Genomic DNA, 22,625 nt, shown 5'->3' on the forward strand with positions numbered 1-22,625 from the left:
ATTACACAATACATATTTGGTCTATTAATATAGCTCAGTATCTGTTTTACGCCTGTTTAAAGCTCTTGCTCATTTTTACTTTATCCTTATTACTTTATCTATGTACGTAGTAACAATATATGAAGTTTTGGGATCATGTGAAAGTTCGAACTCGAGATTTTGACTGTTTCGAACTCAGAATCGATCACAGATCACGTTTTCATGTGTGTGACTGTCTGTGTATTTTAGGAATTTTTTGAACACCGAACAGCTTAGGTCGCATTAGCCTTAAGCATTAAAATGTGTGTGTATCTGTGTATTTTGGGGATTTATTGAATACCGTTAGTCCTATCAAACTGAAACTTGGTATTGGTCACTGAAATTCGTAATCAACACGACGTAAATTTTTTTCAAATTTTTAAGGTTATCGGAAATAGTACCTCCCATTATAGGTGTCCTCTTTTTTTAAGTTTTTGAATTCAATTATCTCCCAAACCGCTAACTGAATCGGACTGAAATTTGTTACGTGTAATAGAAATTATAAATATTATAACTTGATATTTTTTGAATATTTTTACCTAAACCGAAAGCAGTACTTTTATTCTAGAGAATCGAGGATTTTTATGTTTTTCTCAGAAACCTTTTGTTATATTATCTTATTTTAAAATTGGTACATTCGCATACATAATTGGATAAAAGCTCAAAAACCTATTACAATTCTTGTAAATTTTTATAAACATTTATTATTTTTAAATATACTCTTTTAGTCGACGATCTACATATGTATTTTAAGCAAATTGTACTTGGGTAATCTGTGTTTATATTATCCGAAAAGTATAACTATAGACGTCTTGCAGTAACCACCAAGATTTTTCACAGGTGTATATATACATATATGTATATATGTATATGGTGTAAACACATAGCGCATGCAAATAAAATCTAAGCGTAGCACGCCTAAACTATACGATCGTGATCCTTGTCAAAACTCACCCTCTGGAGTGTTTTTGGTGATATTTTATCTTTGTATTGACATGGGTTTGGCAGTGATTCACATATGTATGTATTTCAAGATGTTTAGGAGAAACTTGTCGAAATAATAAGATCAAACGAATTAACGATAATAATTATTATAACTTTTTATTCCAGCTGATTGGGAGAAAATTTCAATCCCCATCGTCCATTTATATCATATTTAGATAATACAAATGAATGATAAAATAAATAAATATAATATAATGATATAAAATTTAATTAAAGTTGTTCAAAATTTTGCAAATTTGTCCATAGATCTCTCTATGATGTTATGTTTGATGATCGATGTTTATAATTGGCCTTGAATAAAAGATACTTGTGTACAGTCTTTACAATACATAGATGTCGTTTAATAACAACGTGTTAATAACAATGGGTGTATCCTGTATATGTGTAGGTAAATAAATAAAAACAGTGATTCTATGATAAAATCTCTTGATTAGTTTATTAACGGGATATTTTTTGGGACCATATACTTTTCAGATGATTCTTATAAATATATTTTTTAGTGATTTATTTTGTATTGCAGTTTTGAATGATTAGTATTGGAGGCATTATTCCGTAAATTGATATGTATAAAATGAGTGCGCAATATATTTTTATTTCACATTTTAATGATAAAATAAATAAATCAGAGGAACTCAATATAAAAATAATAAATCATTATTGCCTGTTTTTATTCTAATATTTTTCCCGTTGGTGAGGAATTGCTTACACCCAATTTTTAAAAATGTCCATTTCATAAATAAGTCAGTTTAAAGTACACTTATAAAAAAAACTATTAATTATCATTTCAATATTTCGACCTCATCTGCTACTATGCACGAATCGTATGGTCGTTTTATTATTTAAATTGAAATCAATTTGTTCGCTTATTAAATCGTATCATCTATTATTTCATACCTTTTTAACAAAGCGAGTCGAAATGAACATCATTAAAAATAAACAGATTTTGGCATATTTAATGAAATCGATAGAAATAAAGTCAAAGGCTTGCAAATGTAAACAAATAAATTCACATATGTTTTCAATGCAAACGTATTTGTTTCCCAAACATTTAAGAAATATTTCCCAAATATTTCTCCCTAATAGAATTAAATAGATAAATGCGCCTTCGTCACATAAAGATAATGTACATCGATAGAGCTCAGGGTTATTGAACTTTATTACTATTAAAGTAGATTAGTAGTATATGAATGTGCTACATATGTACATATGTACATAATTTCATGGATCCATATATTTTTATTTTATTTTATTACAGATTAGCTTTTATTTTTTGAACAAATTCGGGATGCCAGAGACTGGAATTTGCGAGAAACGAAATAGGTTTACAATTATGGTGGAACCTTTTTAATGGTAAACTCTGGATAAATTGGATTAGTGGATAAATTGGTAAACTCTTATAAGAAACGATCGACCTGAAGTCACGTATATCCGAATCTAGCCAGCAGCACCGGGCCAGGAAATGAACTCATGACCCCTCAGTTAAAAGCACTATACGCTAACTACTGGGCTACATATCTCGCTGTTTGGCTATATGCAGGTCAAGGTTTAAAATTAAATTTGTATCACATAATTAGAAAATTGGGTTTATTTTCTTTTACGGTATAATTGTTTTATTTTGAGTTCGTATACATATATTATATACTAGCTGAACCCGGCATGCGTTGCAATTCCACAATAACGAGTGCAATTCCCGTTCCCGTTCCCGTTCTCGTTCTCGTTCCTGTTCCACGGACACTCAATTTTATATATACGTATAGATATATTTTCTGACGTGGGCCAACCGCTGTGTGTTTGTGGTACAGCCCTAAATGATCAGTAAATTCGAGTGTGAGGTAGGCGTGGCGCGATTATTGTCGTAAAATCGTAATTAAGAAGTGACCGCACTTTTTGCGCAAAGTCGCACATACAGCAAATTTTACTAAAAAATGAAATGAATATATTTCCTATTAAACATGTTTTTTTTCACCCAAGAGACCCATATTTTTTCGCATCAGTTCGACGCGGAAGCCGTCTTTCCCGGTTGAATAAAATTTCCGCGCTAGCACGGAACCCGTCCGTCACGGTTGAATCAAATTTCCGCGCTAGCGCGGGACCCGTCCTTAAGGTGTTAAGAAGTTTTTTTTTCACAGTAAACTTCCTGTACATGCATCCAACACATCCTGAAAGTTCCATCGTAATCGGTTCAGTGCTTTAGGAGCCAATCCGAGACACACACCGACATTCAATTTTATATATGTATGTACATATATAGAAGATGATACAATACACACACTTTGTAGCTTTGAATCATCTGTGCAAATCGTTCCAGAAAGTCGTGACTACACATTACAGTTGCATTGACTCGAAGCGTAAAAATTTAAGGGTTAAGTTTCTATGAAATAAAAATATAAGTTTTTCTTTTCATGTACATATTTTTTTTACCCGTATATAATATTTTTGCTGTCACATAGTGGCTTGACAGGTTAAATAAATTGAAGCATTGTTTACGTTATTTTAAACTAAATTGAATAATATAATTTTCATCAGTTTAAATTATAATTTATAAGTATTACTAGTGACCTTCCATTAGTACTGGTCTTTCATTTGACGAAGTCTCACTCTGCTATCAATACATACGTATGGTTAACAAATGCGTGCATTTTGTGGCATAGCTATAGTGTGTATCGTCAGAAACACACTATAGCTAAATGATTCGATGATAATAATTAGCCCTGCTGATGATTCGGGTACCGACGTGGATTCGGAGGATGTCCTGAGTGATATGGAGATTTTTTATGATTCGATTCAAATTTATTTTTTGTTATACTTTTTATTTATTGTACTTTTATCCCTACATGTGTAGGTACCATGAAATAAAACTGAACAATATTTAATGCTGGCTAAACGATGCTTCTGCCGGTATACAATTTACACACATTTATTTCCAATACATACACAAGTTATTAATAGATACGACTTTAAATAAGATTTAAAATAAAAACAGCATTATAAAAAATTTGCGACTCACTACAATAGAAGCCATCATACATACAACCAGCAACATTGGTTAGCGTATAATATTATTGCGTAGGAGTGGGTTCAGGATCCAAATTAAAAACCAAAGTCGCTTCACAGCACTGATTCAAAAAGTCCACACGGATCCACCGCTAACTCCAGAATAATTTGATCTACCGTGTGTACCTCCTTATAAAGAACAAATTGCAGACCACAGCTTCCCCGATCCATTTATGTATCTATTGTCTAAGCATGTAAAGGTCTACCTTGGTGAGGCTATTATTCTGTGAAAACTCCAGCGTATCCTTTTTTTGGGCACTTAACCGAGTCCCGTTAGCCTAATCCAAGGTCTCTATTGTTCACCCACGAATGCACTTAGAACACCCATTTATTTATATTTTTAAACGACACATATGGTCAAACACTGTACCATAAGTATATTAAGTACTATTCAAGGCCAATTACAAACATCGACTAACCATCATAGATACATCTATGAATCAGTAAATTCGAAATGCTGTATAGGGATGCCAATTTATAGAAACCTTAGATACATTTGCAAATCGACTAATAACTGATGAGTCACTGGTTCGAATCTTCATCCAGTGTTGCTGGTCAGACTTTGGATATGTGTGAATCTATTTAGGTCGATCGTTTCCTATCAGAGTTTGCCAAATTATCTAATTTCATTGTTGAAACGGTTCCTGCCAAATTGGCCACCTACCTTCATTTATCAGCATTTATTTGAATTTAATTTCATATTTATATTAATATCTAATATATAATTTCGAAAGAGACTTTGTATGTATGCAAGTATGTAAGTACATATGTATGATATATGTACATATATCTTTGATTGGGAACTTCGTAAACAATACAAAGTTTCTATGACGACAATTCAAATATATACCAGAAAGGCCTTACAGGTAACCCCAATGCGCCTTCCTGGCCAATTACAAACATTGCAGATTTTTTTTTATTATATAAATCGCTGAATTACGAGACACTGAAAAACTCGCAAATTAACGAGACATCTATGAATTGTACATACATTTTATTGTACATTAATCAATCTCAAATAGTGGTGACATAGTAGGTAGGAAGGATATTTAGCCAATTTTACCGGGAACCATTTCAACAATGAAATCAGAGAAAATTGGCAAACTCTGATAGGAAACGATTGAACTGAAGTCACAAATAGCCAGGTCTGACCAGCAGCACTACAAATATACTCAGAAAAAATCTTTTCAATCGAGGTCAGCTAATGGGATCGAACCCGGCACCTCTCGTCATTAAGCAGAAGCTTAAAGACCGAGCTATGCTACTGGCTGGTTGAATATTTTTTTTTTTTCGATTCAATTATATTTAATAAAAAAAAACAAATGAATATTTACTATTACATTCGCCATGTTTACGCTGTTTATATTACAAACACTGAGCGAAGCCGGGTAAAACAACTAGTTATAAATAAATACAAAGTTGACTATAAATGTCACCTTGGGGACAATCCCTCAATGATTACATGGTAAAAAATAAATAAAAAATATGTATTTTAAATGTAATATTCTTATTTATACTAATTATTTATCTTTGCAATATTTCCAGATTTGACAGATTGGCCGCGGAACACCACTGCTTGAGGATTAAGCTCCTGGGTGACTGTTATTATTGCGTTTCTGGTCTTCCAGAACCTCGAGATGATCATGCAAAATGCTGCGTTGAGATGGCACTGGATATGATTGACGCCATTGCGTAAGTATTAAACTCTTACCTTATGTACATATACATAGTTTAGCATTTTTTCAGACCGAGCAGACGGGTCTTTATTAAATTTTCCGAATTCTTTTATTTTTATCTACGCTAGTAGGAACACGTGAACGTGAAATTTCGAAGTTTGGAAAGCGCTTAACTTTCTCGTATATTCACTTTATGTGTATCGCAAAAAAATGTGGCTCTCGACTTTTCAATTTTATATTTCATCAATTCTGCTTATAATATACTAGCCGAATCACACAGCGTTGCTCAGGCGGGCCAAAGTTCGAAAAAAAATTAATATTATCAGAATATACGTACATATGTATAGTCTATAGTTATTTAATAATATAAACATATGTATATGCATATTGTAGTAATAAATTGAACATTATGGAATTGTGCAAATAACAGACAAACAAAATTACTCGGCATTGCTCAGGCGTTTTTATATAACCTCAAGCTTCGTGCCGACCCAAAAACCTTCAGGATAGTAGGTAAAACTACAGGGGTTGTGGAGTCGTTTAAAATTTGACCGACTCTCACTCGGGTTTAATCGTATGGTCTGACTCCGTCTCCGACTCTAATTTTTGCGATTTTAATAAGATTATTATTTGTCTTCATATATATGTATGTATGTAATTGATAAAAATAATATCAAAGATTTTCGATGTATTAAAATATGTATATGTAAAAGGATTCAAAAAAATCATTAATCATTTAAAAAAGTCACTTGAACTAATTCGCCTTTATTGGCTTATTATTATAATATTTGTATGAAAAAAATAAATAAAAAATGCGTTAAAGAAAATTATAATAAAAAAGCAATCGGAGTCGATCGATTTATTACGACTCCGACTCCGAATCTAACTCTTTCTAAAATACTACAAATCCGCAACTCCGACTTCGACTCCACAGCCCTGAAAGTTACATATACAAAATTTAAAACTGTACATTTGCATATCGGCAGAACGAACAAGCAAATATCATTTGAAATACATAATATATATATGTACATACATACATACATACATACATACATTCATACGATGAAAGTTGAAAAGAACCCTTTCAAAGAGTTAGAACTATTTTAAACTTAGACAAATATCATGAATTGGCGACCGTAGATTTGCATAGTGGACAAAGATATGTATATTCGTCGTTATATTGTAGAATACTTATGGAGTTGCCCGGCATTGCTGGTTGGAATAAAATCTTAAAATGACACCGACCTCTTCCGAAACCCATCTACGGTTTTAGTTGCAGTACCATTAGATACTTTATTAATTTATTTATTTATACATGTATACACGCATTTTTATTAACACGACATCCACAGTCAAAATTATACATAAGTATTATTCAAAGCCAATTACAAACAACGATCATCAAACATTACAACCATCATAGAGACAGCTAAGGACAAATTTTGCAGCATTTTTAAATATCAACAAATTATGAGATCCTGTAAGCTCAAATTTTGCGAGAAATAGGACAGGAGTGCCAATTTTTTGGAACCGTTTCCAATGAAATCGTATAAATTGGCAAACTATGGAAGGAAACGATCGACCTTGGAGTCACATATCCAAGATCTGATCAGCAGCAACCAGTCAGACTAGAACAAAGCTAGGGATAGAACCCATGACCACACAATCGAAAGCATTACACGATAACAACTGATCTATGCTGCTGGTTAATACATCAAATTTGGTAGTCCTAATTTGAAAACTGTATATTGGCATATGTATGTACATATATACGAAGTTTATTAAATATTCATAAAATAGCGTCACTATATATGCTTCTGTAAATGAAAATGCCATCGACATATGTAATTCAGTGTATACATACAAAGTTGAACAAGGGTATTACTTAAAAGATTACGCTACCCACTAATGTGCAGTTGCACATTAATGCATTTCAAAATTTTAATGTAATAAATTGTAATTCTGCAATTAATTAATTATGGCGTGAAAATTCAATTTCGAAATGCATTAATGTGCAACTGCACATTAGTCGGTACCGTAATCTTTTAAGTACCACAATTGAATTTTCACGCCTCGTAGAATGTAAACGTATTTGATGGCCTACTAGTGGCCTGTGTGCACATACTTGTGCACTCGGTAAAATATCGTTATTAAATTTTAAATATTATAAATCAAAACGAAGTAACTTTCCACGATATAAGATTCCAAGAGGGCAAAGAGAGACGGAGCAATGTTAACCGACAGCACTTCACACACAAACATACATTAGACAATGATTATATACGATGTTACCAAAAATAAAAGCCTCCGCTTCCATCTTCAGATGTCGCCAACCGTCGCGTTGTCGTTGGTTCGATGCTAGACTTTCAATATGAAATCTTATGAATTTATTACGTCCAAACGCTAGAATTTTGTATCTACTTAGATACTTCCCTATGTACTTGAAAACTCGCTTTTCCGGTCGTTGAGTTCTAAAGCGGAAAAGTCTGCAGATTATACGTATACGAAGATTAATCTTTTAAGACCTCCTAAGTGCTCGAATGCTCCAAGTTTTTGCATCACTCGTTTCAGGGCTATGCGGGCACGTGGGCGAGACATGTGCTACATACAATTAAAAAGATAATATATAAATAAATTTGGAATCGATCTTACGAATATGTATATATTATACATATATGTACGTAAGGGATGATGGGCGAGGTCTCAGAAATGTATTAAATTATAATTATTTATATAATATAATCTATAAAAAGATAATATATAAATAGATTTGGAATCGATCTTACGTATATGTATATATTATACATATATGTACGTAAGGGATGATGGGCGAGGTCTCAGAAATGTATTCAATTATAATTATTTATATAATATAATCTATTATTGAATTGAAATGTGTATGAGAAAGCTTGTAATATAAATTTTATATGATAGTGTGGAAAAATTAGCAGCTAAAACTGTTCAACTATGTAACTTGTGAAGTTAAGTAGGGGGGGGGGTGAGAAGGCGTATCTAATAGCCAGCTGTCATCACGTTGATCTGACGGATGATTCCGATGTATTTTTAATGGTTTTATTATTGATTACCTCTAGCTTTATGTCGGAGACATTTTCCTAATTAAAAGAGATCTGTATATCAAGCGTCGGTAAAATATCAAAGCGATCGGAATAGCGAAATTGGTTCAAAATCAACTCACAAATTTCGGACAGTTCAAATTTCACCAACTAGCCAAGTGAAACTAATAAAAAGCTTGTGAAAATTGTTATTGGTCAGCATTTTAAAATCAAATCCCGGCATTTTGATAAGTTACTTTCACAAGAACAAAAAATATAAAGCAACCTAAAATGAATGAAATGCGCATTAACGCTGAGCATTAAATATCTCACATAAAGGATCGACAACGTAGAGTTTTTAAATTTAAAATTCGTCATTTTACAAATCATATTCGTGATGTTGCAAATCAAATTAAACAATTGGATGTATTTTTTTAATATTCATTTATTCATACTATTCATCAATTTGAAATTAGCTGCAAATTTGCTGTTTGTAATTGAGTTTTTCAATTATACTTCAATGCGCACTTCAATGATTGAAACATTTTTTATTTCATACTTAAAATAAGATATTTCTCAATATAACACTTTTTATTTAACAGAAATATATTTATTAAATGCATGATTTTTTATTCTAATTTGCAAATGATTCGTTCTATCGAGCAAAATCATTTTTCAAATTCACCGTTAAATCGTTCCTAAAGAAAATGCTTCAGTTCCATTTTACCGAATATTGCCTTTTTCTTCGAAATATTATAAAAATATATGCAAATTTGTGTTATAATAATATTTTATTATGAGGATAATAAATTAACAAAGCAGAAAAAATATTATCACTTAATTTTACTAAAACGTAATAAAACATCTCAAACAGTACCTTATCTATTGATACTTCACATCAATGGATAGCCTAAAATTTAATCTTGGGTGAGGCTAAAAGTATATTTTTCAAAAGTTTGTATTAAAATAATTTAAAAATTTAATTTAAATTTAAATCCAATTTCATTTCAACGTTCGTAGAAAACTTCTAACAGTTTATATTTTTTTCTTTGAATTTGGGGGATCTATCCGCCTCCCCACCCTCCCCTGAGTGCGCTACTGATTCGTTTTGAGTATATAATTCGTTTGGAGTGTATAATTCGTTTTGAGTATATAATTCGTTTTGAGTATATAATAATTGTCTAATACGTGTGCTGCGTGTGAATATTCGCCGTGTACACGGCATATAATAATAACATTTAAAATTTAATTTATTTATTTAAAAAAAAAATCGTATTTTAATTTATTCTTTTTTTATGTTGACCGATCAAATGAAGTGCATACAGGCCACTAGTATAATATTAAAAAAAAAGTCAATATTTCACGTTTTTACACACAAATTTGATTATATCAAGCTAAGTTTACATTTTTAGCCTGATCCTGACCTAGCAGTTGAAATCTATATATGTATATGTATTATATTATACATATTTCACTTTGTAGGGTTTAGCTTGTTGCGATTTAATCTATCATTAAATTTTAGCTTATACATTGGAGAGCTCATACGTTTGATGATGCGCTCCAGGCATTACGTATACGGCCATCTCTTTCTCACCCCGTCTGTTCACCATGATCTCGTTTACTCTGCCATTACGTATGCAGCCATCTCTTTCACAGACCATTTTTTCACCGATAACAGACGGTCTGTGAAAGAGATGGCTGCATACGTAATGGCATAGTAAACAAGATCATGGTGAACAGACGGGGTGAGAAAGAGATGGCCGTATACGTAATGCCTGAAGTGCATCATCGGTTTACGGAAAATCTGTCAACGAGTTGTCAGGTAACCTTTACATACATATATTGAAAAAAAATAGTCATATAAATACATACATATGTATATGACTATGTGTAGACCGGACGTACCACGAAAACCATCAGAAACCCCAAGAAAACGAAACCAATCTCGGATCCTCCGGATCACATCACACATTCGTTCATACATACCAACTACATATAATATATTACGAGTGTGTGTAGACGAAAACACTTGAAGTGTAACGTTTCGCAAATTATTACATCGAAACGAGACACGACTACCTCGAGTGTTTATCTCGAGGGCATTTGGGATACTCACAAGACACATGTCTGTATATGTACGTATGTCTGTATACGAGACTCGACCCCAACCCACCCACCAAATCATACGTTTTTATTGTGTATTTTCAGTTGCTTTTGAGTTTAATTTGTCATTTGATTTTGCAGTCTCGTCAGGGAAGTCATGGGCGTGAACGTGAACATGAGAGTTGGTATTCACACCGGTAGAGTTCACTGTGGAGTTCTCGGTCTCAGAAAGTGGCAGTTTGATGTATGGTCCAACGATGTCACTCTGGCTAATTACATGGAGAGTGGAGGTGTTCCAGGGTGAGTTTTTCAGATCTCTTAAGTAATTATAAACCTTTTGTAGCAAATCGAGTCCTGCGATAATCTTGGTCTATTTGAGTTTGTGCCTCAACATATTTGCGATCAATATGGGTACTCCTCTTTCTAATCAAAGGGACTCAATACTACGGTACTCCGACTTTTAGTAGTTGGGTAGTCGTAGATCGTTTCTTGTCAGAGTTTGCCAATTTTATCTGATCATTGTTGAAACGGTTCCTCAAAATTGGCAAAAAATCATCTTTCCTGTTGACACAAATCTTCTGTATTTATTGTACGGGTCTACCTCACGGGCCGGAATGTGAAATTACCGAAAACGCAAATAACGGAAGGCAAAGATCGCAAATCGAAAGATCTTAAGTCGAAAGATCAAAAACAAAGAGTGCATGGTAAACGGTACATATTCACTTCATTTGCGCGAGCAGGATACAACAGGAACAAGAGGAACAGGCTTTTCCTCCCGCATTCTGCGCGCGCCCATTAATACGGGAGGAAAAGCCTGTTCCTCTTGTTCCTGTTGTATCCTGCTCGCGCAAATTAAGTGAATATGTACCGTTTACCATGCACCCTTTTTTTTATCTTTCGATTTAAGATCTTTCGATTTTCGATCTTTGTCTTCCGATATTTGCGTTTTCGGTAATTTCACATTCCGGCCCGTCACGGAGATCGTTATTGTACATATGTACAAATCTAAAATCCATAGATGTCTCAATGGATTAATTCTGTAATTAATTAATTGTTCGAGTTCTTCAGCTTCTGGGAATACAGTGATTTATGTAATAATAAAATGCTGCATTGTTTGTAATTAATTGTCCAGGAAGGCGCATTGGGGTCTTCCTGTCTTCCTGGTATATATCTATGTAAAAATAAAATAAAATATTCATGGAACGCCTAGCACACCCCCCCCCCCCTCCCCCAAAATGACCCTCTGAGGTGTTTTCGGTAAAATTGTATCCTTGTTTGACAGTGATCGATAACGGTGTATCCCATATTTAAATAAATGTAGGAGACCACCCACAGCGGGGAGCCATGCACATGATGTGCCGTTCATCGCTGTGTGCTTTCACCCTAAAAGTGTACGTCAAAATTAAAATACTCAAACTGACTCAAAATACAAACAATGCTTTCCAGGCGCGTGCATATAACCAAAGAGACACTTCAATGCCTCGGAGACGATTACGTAGTGGAACCGGGCAATGGAGGCGAGAGGAACTCGTACCTGAAGGACAACAACATCGAGACATACCTCATCGTTCCCGATGGCGCGTGTCGCGCAGTAAGTTACACTCGTGAACAAACAGAAACGAAAGTCCGATTGTCGGTAGCTTTGACTGATATTATATATCATCCTTTATAGGATCTGAGACCGCAGCAGCAGCAGGGATGCTCCGGAAACGGAACTGGAAACGTAGCGAAGGAATTGAGGATGATGGGTCACGGATCGCAGCACGGAAGACAAAACAACAGGTTAAAATGCACATTTTGTACGGTAATGCACTGCATGCATACATATGTAGATACATATATATATATATATATATATATATATATATATATATATATATATATATATATATATATATATATATGTCTATTAAAGCGACCCACTAAAACTAAACTTCTACATACATATGTATGTATGTAGGTAGTTGTAGCAAAATGAGGGCCACTCTAATGTATGTATGTATGTATGTATGTATGTATATATGAATACGTATAATATTTCCATGTCCAAATCGTTTAGAGTTGAAGCTACACACCGAATGACAAACAAATGGCAAAATCAATGATTAAATCTTATCTACATATGTACATATTATACGTACGTACAATCGAATTTAGTTCTGTAAATGCTAAAAAGTATTTTGGCGATTCAATTTTATGAATCGTTTATTTTTTATAAAACGAATAATCATTATTATAAAATTTGGTTCTCAAAGCAACGGTACCATTATTAAAATGCGAATTAATTCATTATACACGTGTGTTGCAGTCCTGACATATGGAATATATGGCATTTGATAGTGTAATAATAACTTTTAAAATTTAATTTGTCGCTCTGTTTCTTTTGGTTCTATAGTAAAATTAAAATAATAAAAAATCTTTCATTCTTTATATCTACAAAATCAAGTCAGGTATTTTTAATATATGAGCCGTTATATTTGAAAGTGGCGTAAGCGTTTGTAAGTTTTGGGCGTAAGCAATTCGTGAAATATTTCACAAAACATTAAATTTATTGTTTTGCGTTGTACAATATTTAAAAATACTGGTGGCTTTATTTTTAAATATTATTTTAAATATCTGAGATTCTGGACATATCGAATTGAAAGCAGTGATAAAAATTTGAAAATTAAGTCAAACTGAAATAGTGTTTTTGGAACTGAAAATTGGACTTCTTCCACTTTCAGATATAATGACTCATATACATACATACATATCAAACGCATTATGATACGTTTACGTGAAAAGATATATACATACATATATATGTACATATACAGTACATATACTTTTTTTTTAAAAAAAGAGGTGCCGGAACTCACTTCTTGTCAAGTTTTTTATTGGGAAAGATCATATTCAAATTATATTATAAAGAATATTCGTTTGAAACAAAAAAATGCTGAAAGAAAGCGGTGCCGGAACGCCGTTCCACCGCGTTAAAGCCCTGTAAATATATGTACATATACACATATAATATATGTACATACAACTAAATCGTAAATTTAAACCCTGGTAATAACGAAGTAACATTTAATTTACTTCGTTATTACCAGAATGAAAGACAGGGTGGGTGAGAATTATGACAAGGGTAGTGGGCATAGTGTATAAAGTAGAGATTGAAATGGCAATGGCGGGCCACGTGGTTAGAAGAATGGATGAAAGATGAACAAAAGAAGCGCTAGAATGGTACCCAAGAGAATGCAAAAGGGTAAAAGGAAGACCGCAGGGAAGATGAATATATGAAATTAAGAAAATGTATGGGGTGCGATGAACGAGAGTTGCCTTAATCCATCAGTGGATAGTGAGCGGCTGTAGATGATGATGATGATGATGTATGTAATATTAGTCAGTATTGTAAGTTGAGAACATTCTCAGAGAACGAGAATATTTCGAGAATATTCTCCAAAAGATTATTCGCCGAGAATTTTCTTTTTTCTTGGTTATAAAACAGCTCTAGATTATTATCTATTTTCAGAACCTAATAGGAGTAATAGGACTTTCTAGAATGTCTGGAATGACATTTTTTCATTCTGACGACAATGAATGTGTCATTTCGTCATTTGAACATATGCGCATTACCATCACGAACGTTTCCCGCGAAATTCTCACAGGAATACAATGCTTATTGATCCTGGAAGCAATAAATTATACACATTCTTATTTCTTTGGTGAATATATTCCAAAGAAATTATTCCAGCTTACTGATGTAATCATTCTTTAAAACATAATTACTTTTATTCATTTCCTCTCTCATATTTAACGTTCACATGAATGTATCAATATACTTTCATAGATTTCAACGAAATTTTTGTATGAGTTTGGGTATTTTATTTGTTATTTCACATCAGTGCGTATTTTTAAAACACATTACATAATATGAAATCGTAAATTCATTAAGATTAGAAACGATAAAAATTGGTAAATAAACAATGCGAGTTACCATTAACACTAAAAATCCAGATCTACATATAAATACATAAGTTGCTAATAGTATAAAAGCCCTCCAGATGCTCTAAAAAAGAATATTCTCGAAAATTCTCGGTTTGGAGAATATTCACCAAAAGATTTTTACCGAGAATTGTAATATACATAAGTAAATAAATTCAGTAGAAAAAAATGTATTTTTAGCCGTAAAAATATTGTAAGTGGAATTAAATCCAAAGTATTTTTCTAAATTTTCAGCCGCATCGGATTTGGAGAAAATATGGAAGCGAAGGACTCCGACGATGAAGTAAATGAATATTTAATGAGAGCTATCGATGCACGATCTATTGAAAAACAGAAAAATGAACGGTTTGCTCTGGCTTTCAAAAATAAAGCTATAGAAAATCAGGTATTAGCAACAAAACAAAATTACAATAATAATATATTTTTTTAATAATAATATTCTTACTTAACCGCAGCATAGCTATATAACTAGTTACGCAATTATTTACCAGTTTGACAGGTCATGGGTTCAAATCTTAATCAAAATCGAAAAATACATTATAATTTATTTACCTACATACAATGAATGATTATAAAATCCAAATCAATCAATCCTTCTATCAAAGTTTGCCACATTTCATCTGAAAATAAGTACATACATAGTTGTTGTACTTATTACACTAAAATCCAACCTAAAATCATGATATATGTAACTATCGAAAAAGGAGAACATGGAACTACTGAACATAAAAACTTTTCTCAAGGCAACTTCACTATATGTAAGGTGACCATATGTCCCATTTATTATGTGCTTTACGTTCGTCCTATTGTTTTCGTAAACTTGTTTGATTTTTCGCGTTTTGTCCGTCCATTGATGCACAGAAGAATTTAAAATAATCGCTCTGTGCTATTTTTTCGTCATAACTATATTTAAATAATTAAAAATACAACATTGTATACTTCATTTTTTACTAGCCTCTTCTTACTTTCACTTACGATTTCTAGTCAGAAGAAATTTGGTTTATTATTATGATGTTTCATTTTATTTTTCTAAAGAAATGTACGTTCTGGTACATATACATTAGAAATGTAAGTTCAATTTTTTGAGGAACATCCCGTTTTGAGTCTTGGGAAATATGATCACCTACAATGCAAATAATATGGTGAAATCTGCCATACTCGGAAATGAATATGCATTAAAAAACTCTTATTATACATATGTATTTCAACAACATGTTCTAATTTCAGTTCATAATGGAAAGAAATGCCATGGTCTGGTCTTACTTCTTATCCTCTCTTATTGTGTTTATGGCTTTCGCAATTGTTCAACTTGTAATGTTTCCCAAGTGAGTACTATTCATAACACACTCATATATATTTATAATTTAAATGTACTCAAATATAAAACTTTCCACAGGACATTTTATAATATACTGACCCTGATTATACTCACTGTCGTTCATGTATTACTATGTACTACAGTACTTGCAAGGAAACATGCGGTTTGTAAAATATAATAATATTTTAAAGAATTACACATTTCACGTGGGAAATTTTAATCAATATTGATTCTGATTACAGGCCCACTACCCCAAAGTTCTCAAATTATTAATTAACTATTTAGAAAGTAGCAGAGTCGTCGCTCAAATGTTGTCGATATTAGCTGTATTCCCTATCAATTGGCTCATCGATTCACTCATGGTAAGCTTTCATTTTGAAATAATATACATATATAAATACACGTTTGCGAATAATTATTTAAACTTTTTTTCTTTTTTGATTAATCAAGATGTACTCCTTATTTGAAAATTCTTGCGAGCAAAAGATTTATAATCCGAATAACACCGCTATAGCCTACACCGATTTCATATTCAAGTTAAATCAATTGGACTTTAGCTGCAAATTGAATCTTACCGAAGAAGTGAGTTTACTATTTTTATTCACTTGTACAATTTCATTTATTTAACTAATTTTATTTCAAATTCTTTTCAGATATTCTTACCGCTGACTCTTTTGGTGATGTGCGGGTGCGCCGTTCATCAGATCCTAATAACAAAACTGAGAACAATCGTTTTGCTCGTCATCTGTAGCCTTTATATGGCTATTTCTGTCCTGAGAGATCAATTTTCATTCGAACTAGAACCATCGCCGTAATTTAAAATGTTAACTGTAACCAAATATGTACATGTAAAATAACAAAAAAATCGTTTAAAATTGCTTTTGAACTTTTCAGTGAAAATATTTTCGTTTGGATATGGAAGGCCAGCACAACTTTTATGAGCGTAACTGGTATTCTCTCACTTTTTATAGCGTTAGTGATGCACTCTCAACAAACGGAAACATCGCACAGATTAGACTTTATCTGGAAACTCCAGGCTGAAGGTAAATTATTTGCATTACAAACATTATAAAAATTCTGAAGATGTAATCAAAATGTGTATTAATTCTATACAACCGGGTATAAATCAAAAGCGATGAATATAATTGAAACCGAGTGGGTATAAGTCAAAAGCAAGAAGCGTTGAAAGCGTATTTTTAGTTGTAATATATTTTGAATAGTTGAAATATACAATTCCGTCTAACCCACATAAGTTGATTCATATGGCGAATAACATTCCAACTGGTCAAAATATATTACAACAGAAAATACAGTTCAACTTTAAGTTCCTCAGTTCTTTAAGTTCCTCAATATATTCCAACTAATCAAAATATTGTAACGTGAGAGTATCCGCTGCCTAAGTGCATTCGGGGGTTAACAAAGGAGACCCCCTAATTGGCCTAACGGGACTCAGTAAATAGCCGCTAGAATTCTCAGAACCCGAAAACGTGAGACTCACTTCAAACTGTACGTGCCTAGACAATAGATATATAAACGAATCGGGGAATCTGTGGTGAGCAACTTGTCCTTTACAAGGAGGTACTTAGGCTATATCAGATTATTCTGGAGCGAGCGCTGATTTCGTGTGAACCTTCTGAATCATTCCATAAATGCTTTGAAGTGATTTTGGCCTTTCATTTGGATCCTCAATCCAACCTACGCTAGAGGTTGTAAAAAAGTAATCCTTTGTAAAAAAAGGTTCGGAAAACCTTTAACAATGCATTTACAACATTTGAACAATACGCGGCACCTTCTGGGTCCGGGCTTTAGTTATTATCAATTGAGTTTTGAATGAGCTTTTCAACTAATGTATCAATAAATATATCAAAAATAATCACCGATAAACTAATGATTTTGTACGATTTGTATAATAAATATTTAATATTGCAGAGGAAAAGATAGAAATGGAACACTTGGAAACATACAATCGCAAACTCCTTGGCAACATACTTCCGGCACATGTAGCAAAGCACTTTTTGAACAACGACAAAAACAATGATGTAAGAATTCCTCTACAATATAAGCCATCGAATAAGGAACGAGAGATGTTTAAAATGACATTGCTAATTTTTCACATCGTTTCAGGAGCTTTACCACGAACAATGTGAATCTGTATGCATACTGTTTGCTTCGATTCCTAACTTTTCCGAATTTTACATTGAACTGGAGGGCAACAACGAGGGTGTTGAATGTCTTAGACTTCTCAACGAGATTATAGCCGACTTCGACGAGCTCCTTTCAGAGACACAATTCCAATGCATTGAGAAAATCAAAAGCACAGGTGCTACATACATGGCGGCCTCAGGTATACAAATCTATAACAAATTCAACGCTATTACATATGTACATAGATGTACATATCGAATGAAACTTTACCGTACCGATATGCTTTGATTACGGTTTGCCTCTGATGATTTGAAGCTGTGTACATATTTATGTATTGGTGTATTAAATCAATTACAGGTCTGACTCAAGAGACTCGGGACATGCTGGGATTCGGTCATGTCACCGCCATGGCCGATTATGCACTGAGAATTCGAGAACTATTGAACAATGTCAACGAGCATTCATTTAACAACTTTAGGATTAGAATAGGTAATACAAAATGAAACGACATTTTTGATATATACATACATATATGCGTTGTTAGATTGTGTAATGTTTCTATACATATGAAATGTTTTGTAATTATTTCAATAATCATTGCTATTGCGCTGCGAATTATAGTATAGGTATAATATATACGTGTGTATGTACTTGATTCAATTGCGCATTTTAATTTGCGTTTTTTTTTTAACAGGCGAAGTTTTTTTATTATTGCTGTATTGAATGAGGTTTCATAATTAAACGAACATTCATCCTTCTGAATAAATGTTTGATTGATTATATTTTAAGCATGTGCATGTTTAGGTTTGTTTTATTATATTTTATCATATATGGGAGAGTATTCTTTTTTTTTACCCAATAGGTATAAATATTGGCCCAGTTGTTGCCGGAGTGATTGGCGTGCGAAAGCCGCAGTATGATATTTGGGGAAATGCCGTGAACGTTGCCAGCCGCATGGATACTACTGGAATGCTCGATGAAATACAGGTGAAATATTAAATATAGTATGAATATATATATAAATATATAATGTTGATTGGGTCCATGTGTGTACGAGTGTTTATTCTTTAGGTCACTCAAGAGGTATATCAGATTTTAAGCAAAAGAGGATTCCTTTTGACTTGTCGCGGAACAATTAATGTAAAGGGAAAAGGTGATATGGTCACATACTTTCTAAACGGACATACCAAAAATCAAATGCCAAAGTCTCCCAACAATATTGTACCCGAACCCGATAAGGTAAAAAAATGTTTCAATACTATTATAAAATCACCATGCATATTTTTCATACATTTTTATATACATATGTATGTAGTACTAGTCTTGTACCCGATGACATATCATCGCATGGTCGTGGGCATATTAAGTTATTAAATAAAAAAAATTAAAAGAAATGTGTCGGTCATGGTTTGATCCCTGCGCGGTCGAATTTTTTTCATATACCTTTTAAATATATTTAATTGTAAAAACTAAAAAAAAAAAGGTAAAAACTAACTACCTACATGTAAACAATATAAAACACCAATAGAAAAATTAATTAATTACATAAGTTTTCAATAGATAGCAGTAAATTCACTGCCAAGCAGAAACATTTGTAGGAAAGAGTATATGTAGAAGTTTTTTTCTTTTGTTATTGTATTCATATATACGTTTTGGCAGAAGTTTAGCTGTGACGTACATACATACATGTCGAATCGTAACGACTAATATAGTACGGCGAGCGTTATCTCAGACAGACAGAATAGCGATATTATATAAATGATGATAAATTGGTTTTGAATTATTACAAAGGCTCTTAAAAGTTATAGACAGTTTCAACTTTGAACTTTTTACTTTTGAAAACAATTTAAAAAATGTGATTTTGTAGGAAACCGCAGCAATAGCATCAACGTCTACCGCTAAGGAAACCAAAGAAAATTTCGACCAAACATTGAATAAGCATAAAATAGAAGTGGAAATTTCAGAAGACAGCGAAGAAGAAGAAGTGCACCTCATTGCCTCAAAATCGAATCAAGGTTTGTAATTAATTATCATCGTCGTCATCATTTGCAATATAGGGTTTCCAATTGGGAAGTAAAAAAATGGGCATTTCTCATAAATATTAGCCACAACCAATAAAAAAGTACATTATAAATACTCTCAATTGAAAAAATGTTACAGATGTCACCTACAGCAAGAGTGATGCTAAATTGGCCCGCATATCGATGCTCGACAGACGCTACGAGCTGAAGCGAATGTCGAAGGGCACCAGACCCGTGTCGATGCACGACAGCTTCAACGTGACTAACGAAAAGAAGGGTTTCATATTGGAGAGCAACATGCTGAAGAATAGATATCGCTCAATACCGAACAACATCGGCGACATTCCAAAGCCATCAACCGTCAACATTTGCAAAGTGGAAAACGAGGTCTCGCGCTACTCGGAGAATGCTCTAGACCACGCTGCCTTGGACCGATCTGAACCGTTGAAGGACTTGAAGGGTGTGACCTCGAAGTCGTTGCCGTTGGCGATGACTGCAGTCAACGGACACTGCCAGAAGTACTCGAGCACGGATTTGGACAGGAAAAGCAAGCACGTGATGGCCGTCATTGAGAATCCACTTGCCATGACTGACATGACCGATCCTAAAGATGATTACGAATAAGTGTAATTCGGTTCGGAAAACTCATTAATATCATTGACAAATATACATACATACGTAATGGGTATCTCCCAACACGATAACATCAATTGAAAAAATATATATATACTAATCAATTAAAGATTACATATTTATCTCACTTCATATGTTATAATGGTCTTTTGCAAACACACAATCGGCTAGACAATTCAATTATCTACTATATAAAGTTGAATGATTGAAATGTACAATTTACCTAAAAGACAAAAAAAAAACATCACAATATAGATAGTAAAATCATTTCCGGGTAGTATATTTTTGACAAATGTCAATAATCAAACAAGACAGTGACCAATCATATAACCATAATGATCATCTATGTATTTACTGACCAATTGATCAATTTTTTTAAGGACCATTTTAACATTATGAGATATTTAACGAGCTTTTACATATGTATTGTTGCATTGGGAGATACAAATATTCAACCGAAACAGGTGTACACTTATTTTTGGTCATGTTTGACGTTTTAGCCAGGGACTGATAAAACATTGCTCCCGGTGATGCAATGTTCAGACTGTTTAAAAGTTCATTGATATTATACTTTCTGACTCTAATACTCTTTAAGCTTCACATTGTCGCTTTGGCGTGTAAAGTCTGTTTTACAATAGTCATACACTCTCAATTTATCTATACAACGTTTAAATTATACTATATATATATAATACTTAAATTATATATTGTATTGTAGATTATACACATATTTTATAATATTAATAAAATGGTGGATCAATTTAATATAAAATTCCAAAATGGCGACTGAAGTAGTACTACATATGTATTCTCGAATTTACCCTGGCTATTTCGTACTGGAAACAAACTTGTAACATTATATAGTATAGATCTTATGCACACACAGAAACAAACACTCCTTGAAACGTAAACGTTAAAAGTTATCATTCCTTTAATTAGTCTAGTTATTTTAATACATATTTAATTTATAAATGTACTATTTTTGTAAACTATCTCTTTACCAAAAAAAAAAAATTTAAAATATAGAGAATATTGAAATAACAATACTAAAGTCATATTATAAATGGCTATTTGAAAATAGTAGCATATTCATATATTTGTTGACATTGACATGCGATTATATTTAATGCATTAAAAAAAAATACGTTACAATTTGCATTAATCTCATCAAACTTCTGCGTGGTTGTATCGCTTGTGAATTTGCAAAAACTGCACTGTGACTACTGTGATTTTGAAAGCGATGGTTGTATGTGCATGTGTATATTTATATATATATATTTACAGTTGATGTGTTGGACGGGGAATGGATTGAGTGTAAAGTATGATGAGATTAAACCGTTCCAAGCATTGTGCATTGTAAAAGATGTGCAATCTAATATTTCGAATCCTAAAATTATTTTAATCCTTGTCAATTTCTAAAAAGTGAGATAATACTTAATCGGTTATATACATATTATATAAATGTTGTATTTGTGCTTACGACCAATACATACACTATTTTTAAATAAATTTATTTAAATTACAGATTATTATATTTATTATTATCTATTATAATATGAGTATATTTTTAAGTATGGATATTTATTTGTTTATTTATTTTTATTATTGTATA

General features: G+C 32.7%; 1 protein-coding gene across 2 annotated transcripts in view; it reads left to right on the plus strand.

Annotated features, from left to right (window-relative positions):
• Positions 1 to 21,238, plus strand: part of LOC143922520 (adenylate cyclase type 6) — a 335,909-nt gene extending 314,671 nt beyond the window's left edge. For both annotated transcript variants that reach the window (XM_077445784.1, XM_077445785.1), the window contains 18 exons: positions 5,623 to 5,769; positions 11,054 to 11,212; positions 12,359 to 12,503; positions 12,585 to 12,694; positions 15,131 to 15,281; positions 16,124 to 16,221; positions 16,293 to 16,377; positions 16,457 to 16,576; positions 16,665 to 16,796; positions 16,868 to 17,025; positions 17,109 to 17,257; positions 18,144 to 18,253; positions 18,339 to 18,558; positions 18,717 to 18,848; positions 19,222 to 19,346; positions 19,431 to 19,598; positions 20,227 to 20,374; positions 20,520 to 21,238. In XM_077445784.1, coding sequence (XP_077301910.1) covers positions 5,623 to 5,769; positions 11,054 to 11,212; positions 12,359 to 12,503; positions 12,585 to 12,694; positions 15,131 to 15,281; positions 16,124 to 16,221; positions 16,293 to 16,377; positions 16,457 to 16,576; positions 16,665 to 16,796; positions 16,868 to 17,025; positions 17,109 to 17,257; positions 18,144 to 18,253; positions 18,339 to 18,558; positions 18,717 to 18,848; positions 19,222 to 19,346; positions 19,431 to 19,598; positions 20,227 to 20,374; positions 20,520 to 21,004 — 2,842 coding nt within the window. In that variant the 3' untranslated portion in view covers positions 21,005 to 21,238. The remainder of the gene's footprint in view (positions 1 to 5,622; positions 5,770 to 11,053; positions 11,213 to 12,358; positions 12,504 to 12,584; positions 12,695 to 15,130; positions 15,282 to 16,123; positions 16,222 to 16,292; positions 16,378 to 16,456; positions 16,577 to 16,664; positions 16,797 to 16,867; positions 17,026 to 17,108; positions 17,258 to 18,143; positions 18,254 to 18,338; positions 18,559 to 18,716; positions 18,849 to 19,221; positions 19,347 to 19,430; positions 19,599 to 20,226; positions 20,375 to 20,519) is intronic.
• Positions 21,239 to 22,625: the final 1,387 nt, after the last annotated feature.

Source organism: Arctopsyche grandis, chromosome 2 (assembly GCF_051622035.1).
Source record: "Arctopsyche grandis isolate Sample6627 chromosome 2, ASM5162203v2, whole genome shotgun sequence".
NCBI lineage: Eukaryota > Metazoa > Arthropoda > Insecta > Trichoptera > Hydropsychidae > Arctopsyche > Arctopsyche grandis.